At 35.8% G+C, this 18613-nt stretch overlaps 1 protein-coding gene across 2 annotated transcripts in view; it reads left to right on the forward strand.

The window, feature by feature from the left end:
• Positions 1-18613, forward strand: part of LOC129361147 (glypican-6-like) — a 97605-nt gene that overhangs the window by 24004 nt on the left and 54988 nt on the right. For both annotated transcript variants that reach the window (XM_055031868.1, XM_055031867.1), the window contains 2 exons: positions 5628-5786; positions 17228-17619. In XM_055031868.1, the coding sequence (XP_054887843.1) occupies positions 5628-5786; positions 17228-17619 (551 nt within the window). The remainder of the gene's footprint in view (positions 1-5627; positions 5787-17227; positions 17620-18613) is intronic.

The following is an 18613-nucleotide window of genomic DNA, read 5'->3' on the forward strand; positions in this document are numbered from 1 at the left end:
TGATGTATTTAGACAATTTCACCTCATTTTTTCAGCCTGTCAGCCAAGCAGGATGTTAAACATGGAGCGGTATGAGATTGCCTCAGTAGATGTTAACATGATTTAAATGCCTTTCAACAGAAAAGAAAGAAATATTTGTATTTGATATAACTGAATATTGTTCATTATTTTGCCTATGAGGAGAGATTTGAGCAAAACTATTAAACATTTTTTATTTTATTTTAGTAGGAATTAGTCCTTATTAATAAAATTTAAAGTATACTTTTTGGGATAACCTTGTCAAGTGCTTGTGTAGAATATATCTCCTCAGTGGCTGTGGATAGCAACAGTTGTAGGAGGAGCATTGAGATGATACTCTATAAGGTTAGAAGAAGCACAAGAGAGAACCTCGCTGTGCATGATGCAGATAAATTGTGTAGAAATAAATAGTCCAATATCACTCTCTCTGTTTGCTCCAATGTTATGAAATATCTCCTACAAAAACTAAATAGGTTTCATTTATGAGGAAATTTAATTTGCTTTGCTAAGCTGTACTAATAAGTCAACATTTACATCATACATTGCCTGTGCAACAACCATCTAAAGCAAACTACCTTTTCCAGGATTAACTTTCAGAAACAACAAGCACAATGCTCTGAGTCAATTTAAATCTTATTGACCCTAAAAAATGAAGATTTGAAATGGATAACATAAGCAGAGCTATGTAACAAAAAATAAAAATAAACTGCCTAAAGGTTATTAAAAGCTACACTCTTCTTCATCTGCAGCAGCAGGTATTTGAGATGATTTTCTGTCCCTTTTTTGAGCTGAAATCATTCAACTATTCTAACTGGGTCATCCTTAAGAACAGCTGTCTGTACTAATTTCCTTCTTCAACCTCACATGAGCCACCAATGAACTACCAAACCTTACATCTGCCTCATGGAGTTTCCTGTCTGATCTTGATGCTTTACCTTATGAGTCATATTAAGTGTTTTTAGTGTTATATGTTGCTTTGCATTGATCTTATCTCTGAGTATCTGACACGTTGTTTTTTTGTACCCTATGGCTGTTAGGGTGAAATCTGGAGGTATATCCTTCCTCATGAAATATTTAATTGATTTTTTTGTCTTTAGGAGGTTTTACCAGAAATAATAATTTTAAAAAAAACTTTCTGAAATTTTAATGAGTCTTAAGATTATCTTTGAATTAAATACATCCTGTGGGCCTATTCACTAAGTTATATGGCTTATTCATTTTTTTATTTACAATTTTTTTTGGTTTCACATAACAGATGATAATTGATTGATACAGATTCAGGGAGATATGTATAAAACAAGTGCATCTGAAGAGAAATAAAATCAGCATCTGAATGCAGCTTGTTAACAAAGGGAACCATGAATTGCTCTAGAAAGTCCTTGTAGACGGCTGCAACGACTGTGTATTTCAGAAAACCAGAGACCTGAGGAATGTGACATTTACAGTACATGTCTAGTATTCTTCTGTGTGTGTTTGCTCTTGTCCCACAGACTCCAACCTCCGCTTACTCCTTGTGAAGCTATACCAAATTCTTGAATGGATTTTGCAGGACAATTCTCTCAAATTTGTTGTTGTTCTGCCTGTTGTTGGTGCATCTTTTCCTACCGCACCTCTTTTATCCACTCACTTTTCTGTCAATATCTTTGGATACAGAGCACCGTAAACAACCAACTTCTTAGCAATGACTTTTTGTGGCTCGCCTTTTGTAAAGGATGTCAGTAGTTGTCTTCTGGTCATCTGTCAAGTCAGCAGTCTTCCCCATGACTGTGTAGCCCACTGACCCAGAGAGGGAAACTGTTTAAAGGGTCAGGAAACCTTTGCAGGTGTTTGGAGTTAATTAGCTGATTAAGATGTGACACCACAAGTTTCCATTAATGACCTTTTCCACAGTATTCTAATTTTCTGAGACACTGAATTGTGGGTTTTCATCATTTGTAAGCCATAAGCAGAATTACAAGAAACAATGGCTTTGAATCACCTAAGGTATGATGAATCTATGTTATATACGAGATATACACACACACTAGTAGAACACTATCAGTTCATCTTAGCTTATTTCTTCCTAACCATGTGGTGAACTATTATTCCTAAAGAAACAACTAATATTGTGCTTTATCTTTCTGTATTATCATAACTAAGATGGTTAAGTTTTGCATGTATTTGTTGTACAAAAAAAAACACAAGTATATCAATAGATCAAATGTCTGACAGCATTCTGATGGACGACGTAATTGCAGAACTTCAGGCAGATGGTGGCAACTGTAGTAGGAGTCTGTCCTCTAACAGGGGACTCCTAACAGGAGGGTTGCTGGTTCAAACCCCCGCTCTATCTGTTTCAGTCGTGGTGTCCTTGGGCAAGATACTGAATCCGCCTTACCTCCTGCCAGTGGTCAGAGGGCTTGATGACACCGGTGCAAGGCAGCCTTGCTTCTGTCTGACTGCCCCAGCTCTGGCTACTATCCAGTAGCCACAGCTGGATATTATTCACACACTATCACTGTGTGAATGATTGACTGTAGTGTGAAACGCTTTGGAATCAAAGATAAAGTCCTATGCAAGTACAGGACATTACCAGCATTTATGCTGCGTAGGAATGAATCAGTGATACATGCAGTGGGTTGATTACTTTACACTCAGAGTGTCCAGCTCTGGTCCTGAAGATCTGCTGCAGGTTTTAGATGCATCCCTGCTCCAACACAACTGTATAACATGATTGAATTATCTCTTAAGAATACCGTGAGGCTTGGCAAAGGTCTCGTATCGAGTCAGGTATTGGTTTTATGCTAGCTGTGAACACAAGCAGACATTTTGTTAGGCAGAGAAGGCATAAAAGATAAAAACTTCTGTATTAGAAGGCATTTTCTTTCCTGTTAAACATTATGCTCACACATAACAGCCTCACACATAACAGCCTCATTCCCCACTTTGGTTTGACTTTTTTGCTGCTGGGATATTTGTATTCTTCAAAGCATGAGCTAAGATATATTTCCATATGTTACACTTTCAAACACTTACCATTGTTTCATAATCTTGGGGCAAATATTGATCTGAACAGAGACATGTTTTTTGCGGGAATCCATCTTCCTCACGTGTGTTCCACAAATATCTCATTTTTCCTGTATAATTTTTTTTTTGTTTTGTACCAAAAGTGCTCACTCTTTACTCTTGACAATAAGCAACAACTCATAAAAAAAATAATTTATTTTTTTATAGGTATTAACAATCTAATATATATCTACAGCCATTCAGAGTCACATAGCTCAAGGAATGAGACAGATGGAACGTCACATAGGAGTGCTGTCTTCCCTTGACTCAGAAGCCTCTTCTTCTTTCAGAAAAAGTATATTGTAAAACTTCTACAAAAAAACTTTAAGGCAAACTGTGAATTATTTATGTTTCATATTTTCAATATTTTAGGCTTTCTACCTTAAAAACACTATATGCTCTTGAACTTATTATTTAGTGTTTGCTATATTGAAAATATATTTTATGCTCATTGTTCAGCCAAAAGCCATTCTAAAAGAAGGCAGCATATTTTAGATACTTATCATAAAGGCTGTACAGCAGTGATACACGACCATAATAACTGAGCAGCACTTTCAAAGTTTTCTGTGAAGATTCAGTATTATTTTATAGACCATGGAATAGACTGCTGAACTGCCCGGCTTTAATTTTATGCAAATCCATTTTGCAATCAAGTCTCGCGCCTTTCCACATTGCACTGTTCACACATTTATTAACACAAACATCCCCCTCACATTGCCATATTACAGTTTGTAAATGAGGTTTCAGAAGAAAAAAAAAGTTCTGTTATTTTGTTTTGGCTTCATGGATATTGAATAGAAATTCTGCTTTGTCTATTACTAATTGCTAAAAATAGTGTGCCCTCAAACATATAGGTCTGCCTTGACTTTAGGCACAAATTGTGTTGTAATATTCAGTTAGATTTCAGCAGGGAAAGGATCACTCCACGGTGTGCCATCACATGATCATATGATGAAATTAGAAATATTTCTGTCATGATGATCACGAGATGGAACCAAAGAGTACATGCATCAGCTGATCTTGTTCAGCTGCACACCGAGGTCACCAAGTACGAGACACCACATGCCATTTCTAAAATCATCAAAAATGAAGCTAGCTACAGTTTTGAAGTGAATTTTGTCAGGCAGCGTTTGGATTATCTGTGTCTTCTTTTATTGGCCATTGATGAAAATGAAATTATAAGGGTCATAAAGTTTTCATTAGTAGTTCCACGGTTACATCAATTATGTATTATGGGAGAATATTTTAAATCAATATTTCATCTGTTATGCCAGAGGCAAAAGTTAATAATAAACATCAGCATTTCATTTCATTTGCTTTCATGTCACTACATTATTTTAATTCTCTAATTTCACTGCACAATTCAGTTTATTTTGCAAAATTAAAAGTCAGACTTCATTCACTGTCTCTGACTAAAAACACATTTAATTTCTCCTTCCAATTAATGTCTCAATACTTGCTTAAAGAAACAAGTATGAGTTTTCGCAAACTCATACTTGTTAGAGAAATGATCAATTTTGATTTTTGTATTTGCATCTTTTGCATTTGCTATTTCAAAACCTGCAGTTTTTTTATTATTATTATTTGTAACGAGCTGTCAACACTTTTCATAATAGTTATTGTTATAAAAGTAACCCATCCTGATGAAGTCATCCTGATGAAGTTGAGGACTAAATTACGCATCCTTCATTCTTATCCATGCATTATTCAAAATGATTATTGTTAGAGTAACAAAGACTCTAAAGATGAAAGAAGGCTCAATGTTCTTGGAAATATGGCTAACTTCCTCACATTTAGATCCTTTAGTTTCAACTTATGACTGAGAACCAGGAAATGTGCCTTTGAGTTCTAATTCCTTCTTTTTGGGGAACATATAGTGGACTTATTTAAACCACCCAACTGGCAGTGGACAGGAACACGTTTTCAGTGGATGTGTTGCTTTACGTTTTGCTCCAAAAACTATTCCTTTATAGCACAATTTTACTTAAAGTTTATGAAAAAATTATCTTCTAGATCACATTAAAATTCAAGTGTGAATGAACATGTGCAGACCATGTTCTGATTTGAAAAATATTAACAAAATTTCCTCTATGCTGTATTGTCTCAAGCATAGACAATTTCCCTCAGTCAAGAAAAAAATGCCTGATGATTATGTAATTTACATAGGCAACAGTCAGACCGTAATTACTGAGCGTGTCTTATTAATAATGTACATTGAATTAAAGCAGATTTAATCAAATTCACTCATGCTGTAAAGGCATCTGAAGGGCCATAAATAAAGGTCTTGTGGACCAGACTTACTACTTTGCTCATTATGAAAGGTCTGAATGATTTGCTTCATATTAAATTTACTTTTAAAACAAATTAGATTAAATACTGAACACTCCAATTATCAACATAGGACATCCTCCTTTGTAATCCCAACTGCTTTTAACTAATGTGGGAGCTTTAGATAGTCTGTGTTTTTACTTCAACTTGGTCAAGTGTTATCTTTATTTATTTTTTATTTTTTTATCAATTAAGCAGTAGTATAAAAATACCTCTGCTTTGTTTTCCTTTTGCAGGAGAAGATCTGCGTGTTTGCACCTCTGAACACACCTGTTGTACCCAAGAAATGGAAGACCGATTTGGTCAGCAAAGCAAGCTGGACTTTGAAAAACTGCTTAACGAAACCAGTCACACGTTGAGAAGCATATTTGTCTCCAGACATAAAAGATTCGACGGTATGTCTTTCATTCTTTAATGCTTTTCTTATATTTATTTATTTTTTTAATTTAGTTTCTTTTGAAAGTTATTTAAATACTCTGTCACCATATTGCTGTCGGCTGCAGAAAGCAAAAATCAAAGGATTTATACTGCAAGACTTAATTGTAAAGAGGTGTCTGAAGTTGTTTTTCTTCCGTTTGGAAGAGAGGAATTGTGAAAATCTCATTAATATGCTTCTGTTTGGATTCAACAAACACGGTTTCTTGTGCAACAAATTGATGACGTGCACAGAGACAAACTACGCTGTTGAGGCCACTTGAACTTTTGTGCAATGTGTGAGTTTTGTCTCAAACAATATTTCAGTCTTCAAATCACCATCTGTTTCATTAGTTTCTTTGGAATTGGAACACACTGAGTTTTAAATTAAAGCTCTTTATCTCTCAAAATTTTAGCACTGTTTTCTTATTTCTTACAAGAATTATTTTTAGGAATATAGTTTTTTCTGCAACCATTAGACTGTATTTGCAGCTTGTCATAAAGGACAAAGCTAAAGCGTAGACGGGGTGAAACTTGTCAGAGGAAGCCACCTGTCAGCAGAAAGATTTATTATCTTTCAAAATGACTGACACACATATCCTTTTAATTTTAATTAAAAAAAAACTTTGAAGTATTAAAGCTAAAGAGCCCTTTAATTCTTGTCTTTTATAATCTTAGAATATTATCAGAATTATCATGAGAGTAGTAAAATCTATGATCATTAAATATGGGTAGTTATCACTGTGCAAGATTCCTATCAAACACCTTGTAAATCTATGTAAAAGGGTTTGCAATATATTTATTCTTCAGCTGTTAAAGTTAATCCAGCCTATGGTTTGAGGCCATTTATTTAGTGGGAGGAATAAATTGCATAGGAATAAATGTATTAACAAAGTATGGAGATTATTACTTACTTTATAAAGTCTAATCCAAATAATACAAGATCCTGTTTTGCATTTGGCATAAATATAGCTCATTCTACTTAGCCACTCTTTAAAAAAGAAGATACAAGAGAACATATTTAAGTAGGGCAAATCTGCTTGTTAATCTTTGTTCTTCAAGACATAGTTGCAATTCAATTTCATCATCCCTAAACCTGTGCATACCTACAGCCAGAATAATATTTCAAAAAATTAATACACCTAGAATTGTGACAAAAAAGGCTGGATGATGACCCATATTTATCTTTACATCGTGCAAAATCATTGAGGATAATCAGTAAATGCATAAATATATATATTTTTAATCACAAGCTCAACGTTAGGATCTGCAGGAAAAGCATAGATCTTGGTGCCAACCAATTGTCAGGATAAGGACCAAAACATATGACCAAATTAGTACAGAAGAGGTTAAGACTCCAGATCGACCTTCTTTCCAGTCTCATTTTCCAAAGATAAACCGCATGGATTTAGAAGAGAAAAGGGCAAACTTGATGAACCTGATTTCTGACTGTTGTAGAGATCATGTACAGAGATCCCTGTGTCCTTGAACTTTGAAATATTATATTAGAAGAAAAGAAGCAGTGTTGTCTTTTTGGTGCAAAGGGTGAACTGCAGGAATTAAAATTGTCAGCACCAACAATTGAGTCAAATTACCATTATTTTAAAATTGAGTATTTTCCCCAATTAATAAATGTAATAAAATTTAATTAAAACACAACATGTTTGATAGTGTTATAAAGAAATAACTAACAAAGACTTTTATAACTATCACACTACAGTCAACCTCTGAAATCAAGAGTAATTATCTGGGGCTGTTTATAGTTCATTAGGATTTGCTGCAACAGTCTCCACAGCAGTGGGATGCTATAAAGAGAAATCTGAAACCTCCGATTACAATTTAATATGTTAACATTTTTGGAAAAATTTATCATACAGATCTTACATTGTGTAATACCGTATTTGAATGTATTTTAGAATGAAACTGTTTCACAAGTACAGAAAAAAAATCAAAAATATGAAATAGTTGCATAGTCTAGACTCCTATTGCTACATACAAATTATTGTATGAATAATACAATACAATACAGGGAGAACATTATATGTTCTACCTGTATACTACACTTTGTAAATGCATATCGTCACCTTCTAAAATAATGGCCTAAGTCATTCTTTGCCAAAATTGACGGGTATTTTAGGAAGGTAACAATAAGGGATTCCTGAAAGCTTAAATAAATGATGCTTAAATTATTCACTGAAAAAAAAAAGTGGTGAAAACCAACCATTTCCCTGCAGTAGAAATGATGGGTGAAAGGGGTGGGGATTGGGTGTGGGGGGTTTCCAGCAGCATGCATGACTCCAGGCTACCTTTCTTTCCCTTGGGATTTGCTGCCACTTTCCATATTTTAGTCACAATAGTCAAAGATGTCCTATGCAGAGTTTATGTCAGACACTGTCTGTCTACACTGACAAGCTGCTTAGGATGTGTGAGATGTTGTTTCCTTGATTAATATTTAATCTCAATGTTGATACTGTATATAATCAGTTTGAAATGTGCCTTTGCAGCAATAGATTATTCAGTACAATGTTAGTTTCTCTTTCGCTTCACCATAATATTTTCTTGTGTTTTTCTTGATACTTCTCCAGAGTTTTCAACAAGACCTCACTTTTGGGTTATTTAGATGGCCTTTCTAATCCATTTAGCACCTGACTCTGGTGTTCCACCTATGCATAGTTAATTGTACAGTCCTTGAGTATGTCCATTTCCTTGTGCAGACTCTGATGAGTCTACAGTTGTTGGCAGTTGTTAAGCAGCCCACACATATTTCTTGTTCGACAGCCATTTATTATAAAGAGAGCATGCATTTGGTATTTTAAGGTTGTCCACACTTAGAAATGTATTCGAAGCTCAGTGTTCCTGTGTGAGTGTTTGAACTACCAGTGTCCACTCTCTGACACCATACAATCCATAATTGTATAAGGAGAAAATTTAAGAGTTTTAAAACCCTTCTTCTTCAAATATGTTCAGCTTGTAGTTCATAATAGCTGTATACATTTTCCAAAATTAAATCAAGAAATGCTGAGAAAATATATAGAAAAGAACTTGCTCAAGGCAGCTGAGAACTAGACGTTGCTGCTGAGTGATGACATTATGTATGGAACATCACACTAAGGCATCGTAACAAAATGGCAATCCATGACAAAAACGGTGACAGCAAAATTTCTAGTTTTAGTTTGAGTTCAAAAACTGGAGAGTTATATAATAATTTATTCAAAGAGGTCAGGAGAACCTGCTGCTGGGACATAGAGACCTAAAAACAGGCACTCTACCCATTAACGCTGCATTACCATTTGCCCTGCACCAGTTGGAGGAATGATCACTTTTGCCATAAACTACAAGTATTCAGACTAGATGGAACAATGTCGTTCTGACCAGCATTAGCACACAGGCCTTAATACTCCAATCTCTCCAAGCAAGCATGTCATAAGAAAAAATTTTCTTTCTTTTTTTTTCAGTGTTACCTTAGGTGCTCTGGCCACAACATATATAAATATGCAAATAAATTAATTAATATATGTTGTTTTTTGAGTAAATGTAGTTTTTTGTTGAGTTTTAAATTGAGTTTTAAATGTTGCTAAGATCTTTCTTGTTTCATCCAGAGTTTTTACTCAATACCGTTGTCTGTTTTTATGTAGTTTATTATGCATGGTGGCGAAATCTGAAATGGTGTAAGTTACTCAACATGTTGTTGCTAGGGATCCAAAGAGTGAGTTAGTTGAGGCTGCCCACCTTGCTTTGTTCACAGGAGAGATGGAGCAGTTAAAGTCTTTCCTCTGCCTACATCTCGCTGAAAGTTGTGCAGTTTTGGATTGGAGTTCAGTCGCTATTCTATCAGATCTATTGATATTGATCATGTATCTGTTGTGACATACATTGATACTGACTTATTGACCATCTCTTTACTGGGTTTGTATTTTCTTTGGAGTCCGTTCTGTGGTGGAGTGAAGCGGAGGTGCAAGCAGTGTGACTTGAAGGTCATACAATTATTGTGCAAGTCTCCCTTTTCATCATTTTACTTGGACGTGCAATTTCTTCACTAATTCAACTGTTTAGAAGTGATTCTGAGGATACTGTTTTATTCAATAAATAAAAGCATTTTACCATATTGAAGGTTTTTATTTTATTTGATTTTTTTCAGACAAGAAACAGGGGAGAGAGAAGGCAGGAAAACTTGCAAGATAGTGTGAAAGGTCAAACTTGTATAAATACACATGATATATCTGTAATTTAAAAAATAATAGTGATTTTTTTTCCACATATTATTTCAGGATTTTTAACATTTCTAAAGTAAAGCCATTTTACAAATATTCCCTTCCAACTTAGTTCATTTCTTTTAAGTGCCACTGCGTATCTGGGTGGTCGTTTTGCCTTCGATATGAACAGAAGAAAATGGAGAAATAAAAGGACTCTGTCTTCCACTCAGATCATCTCTTTTTGGACTGGCCAATCGATGACCCAGTTTATGATTGACATGTGGAATTTAAAGTGCGGCACAATAGCTTGTTTTATGTACGGGAAAGAAACCTCAAAGGGACTGAAAACCAAGTTGCGTGTGTTATTCTTTGCGCTTTTAACTGTCACCTACAGAGTGATGGACTCCGTCTCCGACTGGTTGGAGTCCTGCTGAGAACACGGAGCATTCTGCTGGTAATATCAGCTGTTTACTCTACAGCATATAATTTCTGTAGCTTATTCAGGTCTGCTTTCAGAGATGGAAGTTTTGTCAATGCTGATGTTGGAAACATCCGATTGGTTTCAGATTGCCGTGCAAAAGCTTTGAACTTTTTCACATCATGTCAGCCGTAGACGTCAATACAGTTTTTTGGGATTTTATTTTGATCGATCAACACAAAGTAGTGCACAACTGTGAAGGTAACAGAAAATAATCTATAACATCCTTTTTGTGAGATTGAAGATAAAACTGCACTGTGCTTTTATAGTTGCTTATTGTACTATCCATTTCCTCAGTTAGCTGTGCTACTGTGTGCCTTTTTGTAACAGAAAAAACAAAATAAAATGCAGAGCAGTTTGTTGTTAAATGCCAAAATGTAAAAAGGTTAGAGGGTTAATAATACCTTTGCAAGGTCCTGTATGTTACTTGGTTTATTTATTTGATGTGGCAGGCCTTGAAATTGTCTGTTATTACTGAATTGAATTTATAACACTGGATAAATAAAGATAAATGAGAGCCATTTTGAAATGAAAAAAACTGGAAAATGAACCTGATCACTCTTCTTGTTTTTTTTCCCCCTTCTTCTATCTAGCTAACTTTATAATTACGGTTTCCAAAAATACTTTTTCTCCACAAATTCATAAAAATATTTCTACTTTTATTGTGTAGCTCTAAAGTTAAAAAAAAAGAAGTACTGTTTCAAGACTGTTGAAATAGACTACTGATATCTTTGCCATCACAGAGATCATCTATCAATAGAAGCATAGAAACTGAGCGCAAGAAAGCTCTGTAAAACCTCTGCACAGCTTTGTGTACACAGCAAGAAGTCAGTGCCAAACTGAGATTTGTCAGTAAAATATTATGAGCTTCCGGCCTGCCAAGATTATTAAATATGCTGTTGCCCAATTTTTCACTATTATCGTTTTGCATTTTAATTTGGTCAAACATCTTTATTACTGATGTGTTAAGATTTATGAAAGCCTTCCAATTTTTTTTTTTTTTTTGCCTTTTGCTACATTTCCAAACAGAATGCTAATTAATTCAGTGACAATGTATTGTTTTCTCATGCTTTCAGATTCAGTCAGACTATTCATAATGAGCCATAATTATTCATTCTAATCACTCCAAAGCAGGGACAGCTTACATAAATGTCTTATGCAGATTGAGAATAAACTGCTCATATTTAGTGATCTTTTTTTTTTCAAAATTTGATAATGACTGCACTGAATTTATTTTAAATTTAATTATTTATCTTTGAGTGAACTTTTCTCAGATGCTGCCATTATTCATTTAGCATATCCCCCAGCACCACTGACTGATCCTATTAAGTAAAACTCACCAATAAGGCACAAATAATGTTGGAAACTCTGCATATTTAATATTACCTGAGTTCATTCTGGTGCTGTTCTTTTTTTATATTGGATGTAAAACAAAACGAGCCTGTGATGAAAGATACAAAAGTGTAGCACAAGGTAAGCTAATTTTATCAGCTCCCTAGAGGAACTACTGCAGTCATTTAAAACGTATTAAACCTGATACGATGTGGAAATGGACAATAATAATTTGTGACAACGTATCAACTTCATTTCAGACTAATTGTATGTGATAAATCAGTTTTCTACTAAGCCGCTGGAATCTTAAGTTTCCATATAATTACTATGAATACATTCTCATTCATGTTAGCATTTTATACGAGGTGTCATATGTCCAGGAACGGAAGACTCTTTTTTACACTCTTTTTATTCCTGTTCTCTTGATAAAACTAGTCCAATGTGATTTGTGATATAATTTGAGAGTTACGTCTCTTTTCTTCACCTGCATTGCTCAGAGATAATGACCACTTTAAATCCATTACACTTTTGACTGGGCCATTATGATAATTGGCTGCAATGTGCATTTCTCATGTGGGGTTGAAATGTGACCTACCTCTGCTGCACTGCTTTAAGACTCTTCTGACTTCAAGAAAAAAGTGGTAGTTGTAGAAAATTTATTAGTCTACTCAAGAGCCTGACTCAGTTAAAATCCTGGCAGTCACATAGTTCAAATACTCAAAGGATCTTTCCATGATATGGCCTCAAAAACGAGACTCTCTTTCTTACTGGTGTTCACAGTGGGGCCAAGGGCCAGGTGTGATATCACCTACAATAACCAGGCACTACAAAGCAGACAATCAGGCCAGACACTACAACATTGTGAGATGAAGACAGAGCTATGTTAACAAGTAACAGTCTACGTTAAATATAGGTGTTGGACATTTCCCCCCATCAGGGGATGAACATATTATCAGTCTTTCACTGATCAAATCAATGGCCTTTATTTCATGGGCGATTTGGCTCTTTATCCAAATTTCCATTCCATCAAGAGGCAGCACAAACAATTGAATGTAAGAAAAAAATCTTTGTGAGTTGTATTCCAGATGAGTCACCTTTTACTTATTTGGAAGTCAATCAGGTGAGGCCTACCAAACAATGTAGCCATGCACTGCCACTACCTAATAATCTGCAATTATCTGCATTCACCTTTAATTTATAATATGAAGTTGTTCAGGCAGGGAAAACCAGGACTGTATTGTAGTTCATCAGTGAACCCAAAAAATTACAATATAAAATGGAGATTGTTGTCAATTCAAATGAGTTTGGGTTTGTTCTCTAGAATAAGTTCAGAGCTCATTGTTCCATGTCCATGCTGCTTTCCTGAAGTGATGAGTATCTCCTCCCACTGAACATGTCTCACTCCATGCCAGGGAATTAGAAACTCTCTAATTATAGAGCCCATGAGTGGATGCCGGGGTGGTGAAGGGACTGGAAAGAATCTAACAGGTAGTGAGCAGCAAAGTGGAGGTTTTGCATGTAGGGTGATGCTTCAAGCTTTTAACCTTGAATAGACTGCCAAAATGGGTAAGGAAAGTTTGATCCATTATTTGGAGTGCCTTGAAGAGCAAGAGTAAAGCAACATCATAATTGATGGCATGAGCTGTCTGGCAGACTTTGTCTCATTCATGAGACATTTTGAGCCATGCTGGCCATATTGAACGTGACGTAAATAATCATGTTTTGTCGCCTGCGTATGAATCAAACTGTTCACTAAAATTATGCTTCTTATTAGTCCACTACAAAGAACAGAAAGTAGATAAAAAAAAATATTGTGGTCTGCCGATATTATTTAATAATGAAAGTTGGTGATGAACAGAGAGCATCTGACAACACTAATTTGTTTGACGGGCGGTTACTTAATATTGGAGTTCAAATCATTATTGAGATTTTTAACTTAAACATTTGGTGATCAAATTCAAAATGATGAAGAAAATGAAAACACTGATTTTCACCACCCACCTACACACTGGTGCAGTCCGAACTCAACCCCCACATGGGCACATCACTCTGCAGCCCCGTCCTGCTTCACCTCCCAGGTCAGGCCTGACATGCCTTCAGTGCACTCACTCAATGCACTTTACTGGAAACATTTCAGGATGACCTAATGCAGCTATGAAGCAATTCTGTTTTTCCAGAACTATAAATGTCTCCCTCAATGATTAATTAAACTAATGTGTGCTTGACAAAATGTCACATTAAACCTGCAGTATGCAACTTTTATATATTTTTTGTTTTGTTTTGTTTTTTTACATATTTGCTAAAGTCTGTGAAAAGTTTAATTTCTTCCACCACATCCTTGAGCTGCTATTGACATCTGCAGAAAAGCACCATTCCCAACCAAAAACAACCAATCAGAGCCACGAGGAGAGTGTTAGCGCTGTCACTCTACCTCATGACTGCTGCGCAATGTGCTAAGGATGGAGAAATAGCTTACCGCTAACAGGAAAATCATAATAGCCTGAACATTCACAACAGGCTCTGCTAGCTACAGCATAGCAGAGAGCAAGCTTGAAATAGTATTATTTTTCCAGGACATTGACATAAAAGTGAGTGATTTAAGCTTCACACTCATCTAAGAATCCTATTTTGAATTAAGGACAGAAATATGTTTTATATGTCCTATGTCTTGACATAATTTTCTATGTAAAATATCTGTTGGATCAGTGTTGCCAATAAAGTTGTTTAACTTTTTCATGTAGCCAGTAATCAGATACAGCCAGAAACTCTTAATAAAAGGAACTCGCACCATTTTCTTGGTGTTTTCCAGCACTTGGAGATCGAAGTGAAAGCACATATTGTTCTTAATCTTCTTAAGGAGCAGCAGTGGTCCCAAAAGCAGTGCAAAAGCAGTGCTGTCCCAAAGCACTTGCATGTGATATGCAGCGCGCCTTCCCATCCACAGTCAGAGCAGATGTTCACCGCTCTGCATCCAGATTGCAAAAGAGTTACATGTGTATGAACCCACTGCTGGCTGATGGATGTGAATGCAACATTTTCTTTGCCTGAAATATCTACAAGGCAATACTTAAAATAAAACCTAAATAATTTTAGTGTGTTGTCTCTTTTGCCAAGGCCAAAGAAAGGAGTCTGAAGTTGCAATGTTAATAAATAAATAAATAAATAATTGAAGAACTGCAACAGAAGAAGGTTCATTTGTAGTTTTTAACATGTTTATTTATTTATTTATTTATTTATTTTTTACAACTGTTTCTCTCTTCCACACCATCCATTACTCCAGTTTAGATTTTTCTGGATGGATGACTAAACTTACATAAGCATGAAGAAAGTCTCCAATGTTTCTAAACCATTCCTGTGGCAGAACTTTGAAAACAAAAAGGTGATGATGATTTATTGAGCAGTGTGAGCATACTGTAAGTGGCTGTTGGTCATTAATAATGCTAAAGGTACAGGATGTATATTGTTCTATTATTTGATTTCGAGTAGATGTCTATAGGTGTTTGAGATCAAGTTAAATTTAAGACACAAGACTGGCTAACAAAAAGACATTTTTTGTATCTAGCTATTTTCATTGTTCAGTGAAAATCTTAAAAAATGATCAATCACCTGATCCGGCATTTCTTAATTTATAAGGCTGCACAAAATCCTTTTGACCTTAAAACTAGGCAAGCGTGAAAACTGCAATATTTCCACCAGCTAAAACTGTACTTTTTTCTCCACTATTTGCAGCTTTTTTCAAAACATTTTTGAAATTTGAAATTTTTATTACAAAACATGTTGGTTCAGACATATCCATTTAGTAGTGAGATGGGCATATTCTTACACACTTGCTATAAGGATTAAAATAATACATAAAAGAAACAGTTATCACATGTTTGGATTAATTTGGCAATGACTAGAGAAGAAAGAATTACTTTTTTTCTTTTTTCAGTGTGCCTAAAGTCTTTTTTATGAAACGAAGGATGTTCTTATAAAATGTTTTATGATGCTGTCTGGTGGACAAAGAACTGGGAACAAAGCCAGACACAGAGGGACATGGACAGTGTCAGTGTTAAAAAAACATCAAGCTGCTCCCCATAAGATACTATAAAAACAGAGATTTTTTCATGGTGGTGCATTGTATTGTTTTGCTGTATGAATATGGAGAACAGCTGTATCTATTTGTGGAAGCTCTTTTCATATTTGGAGGGAGAGGGAAGGATCATAGGCAGGAGGAAAATATGAATCTTCAAATAAAAGCAGCAGGAAGAATAACTCGGCAAATGAAGCTGAAACTTTAGTAGCACATGAAGGAACTTTTGAAAAATTTTGCAGAGACTAAATAATTTGATCCCTTGTGGATTGTACATGTTTGATCAGTCGAAATGAATGGAAAGCATCTTTTTTAATAGTTTTAAAAAGAATGTCAAAAAAATCTACAAAATAACATTGTACATAACTGGTAAAATTTAATGTGCAACATTTTGCTAAATGGAATGGAAAAACATTTAGGTCCCAGGCAAATCATGACTCAGTACTTATTATTTGGAAAGGCAGAGACTATGTCCTGGATCCTCCTTCATACTGTTTTCTTCAGCTCTCCTCATAGCTTTTTATATGTTTTAGCTGAGAATTGAGATGGGTGTGGAAGAAGGTTGATGTGTCAAATGAACCATCTCAGAGTTTATTTGGCCGGAGGTTTTCTATGGATATCCTGCTTAATTATAATGACAGCCCATTATCCATTACAAAAAAGATTCACCACATTTAATTCAAAATGTCTTGGCGTCACTCATGTAAAGCACAATAGCTAAACTACGAGGCCCGTTTGCCAGAGAAAGAAAAAAATCTCATCGTACTTAAATGGAATCTATTACACAAAATCCAATTTTTGCACATTTATTTTATTTTTTTTGGCTCTACTGATTCTAGAAATAAATAAAAATCTCGCTTTTTTTTTCTGGCAGTAAGTTAATGTTATTTGGCGTCTGGAAAACAAACGGTTTCATGAACCTCCCAACTGTGAAGTCACAATCGCCAAGGCATTGCCCAATTATCTAGAAACCTCAGCAAAGCTCAACCTTTAACGTAGCAATCCAAGTGAAGGGTCTGTACAATGGCTGCTGTAAAACAAGTTTTTTGTCTTTGACTTACCATTCAGAAGCCATTGCTGCATTCTTGCTGGTTATGCAGGAGGTTCTACTTCTGCTTTTAGATTTGATTAAGGGTAAAAAAATAAAAGTTATGGTTGTAAAGCTGCACATGCCTGAGTACAAATGCTGAGACTTAGTTCAAAATTATACACAATGAAAATTAGCTGTGTACAGAAATTGATAGTAATTGTGGTGGGTGCTGTGTATCTTTATTTATTTTTGTACACTTTATTATTTAGTATTTTTCCATGTGTAAATATGACGTCTTTTCTTTTGTTTGATCCCAGAATTCTTCCTGGAGCTTCTGGAGAACACGGAGCGCTCCCTGAATGAGATGTTTGTGAGGACCTACGGCAAACCTTACATGCAGAACGCAGAGGTCTTTGAGAACCTGTTTTCCGAGCTCAAGCGCTACTACACAGGAGGGAATGTTAATCTGGAAGAAATGCTTAATGATTTTTGGTCCCGGCTGCTGGAGCGCATGTTCACGCTGCTGAACTCCCAGTATGTTATAACTGAGGACTATCTGGAGTGTATGAGTAAGTACATGGACGTGCTGAAGCCATTTGGAGATGTTCCCAGGAAGCTCAACGCTCAGGTTACCCGTGCATTCATCGCTGCACGCACATTCGTCCAGGGTCTCTCTGTAGGTCGGGAAGTGGCCCAGAGAGTGTCAAAGGTAAAGCTCATTACCAGTTTAATTGAGCTAATTTTTTACTTGAATGTGAGTTTATGCAAATATGCTTTTTCCTGTCACCTTAAAGAGACTGAATTTGATTTAGGTGGAACATATTTACCATTTGACCTCAAATAAAATAAAAATTTTATCCTAAACAAAGCTTAAAAACTTTCTTCTCGATAAATTCCTGCACTCTTTCTTACTAGTGCCCGCTCTTAATGTAATCATCTCCAGGAAATGGGAGACTCAAAGCAGCCTGTTCTGTCACTGTCTGGAAAACAGGTTTGAAGAGTGTGAGGATTTCTCGGGAGAATTTTCCCGACAATGAAAGTGAAGAGAAAAGCATTTCTGCTATCAAGGTTTATTGCTCTCTCGCCTAATATTTGTTCACACGGCATACACAAGCCATTAATCATGCTGTTGGAGTCATTTCCAGTTTGATGCAATATAGTGTTGGTGCTGCAGCCTTGGGATTGGAGCAGCTCTGATTACCTTCAAAAGTTACATAAAAGAAAAAGCAAAAGGCTAAACATTCAGCAACAACAAAGCTGTTTCTAAAAGGCATCTTAAGGTTTGAAAGAAACAATGATTCAATACTCTGCAAGCCATTCTGTTTAGCCCACTTGACACCCCCCCGCTCCCAACAGTCATTTTAATTCAATTATCATATGATAAATATTAGCCGAGCCTTTGTACAGTTGAAGCAGAGGCCACTAGAAATGTTGTAACCCTCAATTATCGTAGACGGACGAAGAAGAGGAAGCGGATACCCTGCTCTTCTCCACATAATCCACGATTCATTTCAGGCTGTCCTCACCACAGTAAACTCGGTGAACCTAAAAGATATTTCCTTCACTTCAGCTTCACCGCCCCTCTACAGTAACAGCGGTGAGGCTCATTTAGAAGCAGTCGCAGAGGATGTGTTGTTGGCATGTGTTTACTGGGTTACACCCCGCACTCCTTCTGAGCCAGCATGTCCCAACTTCACCTCTTG

Source organism: Poeciliopsis prolifica, unplaced genomic scaffold (assembly GCF_027474105.1).
Source record: "Poeciliopsis prolifica strain line A6 unplaced genomic scaffold, Auburn_PproV2 SCAFFOLD007, whole genome shotgun sequence".
NCBI classification, from domain to species: domain Eukaryota; kingdom Metazoa; phylum Chordata; class Actinopteri; order Cyprinodontiformes; family Poeciliidae; genus Poeciliopsis; species Poeciliopsis prolifica.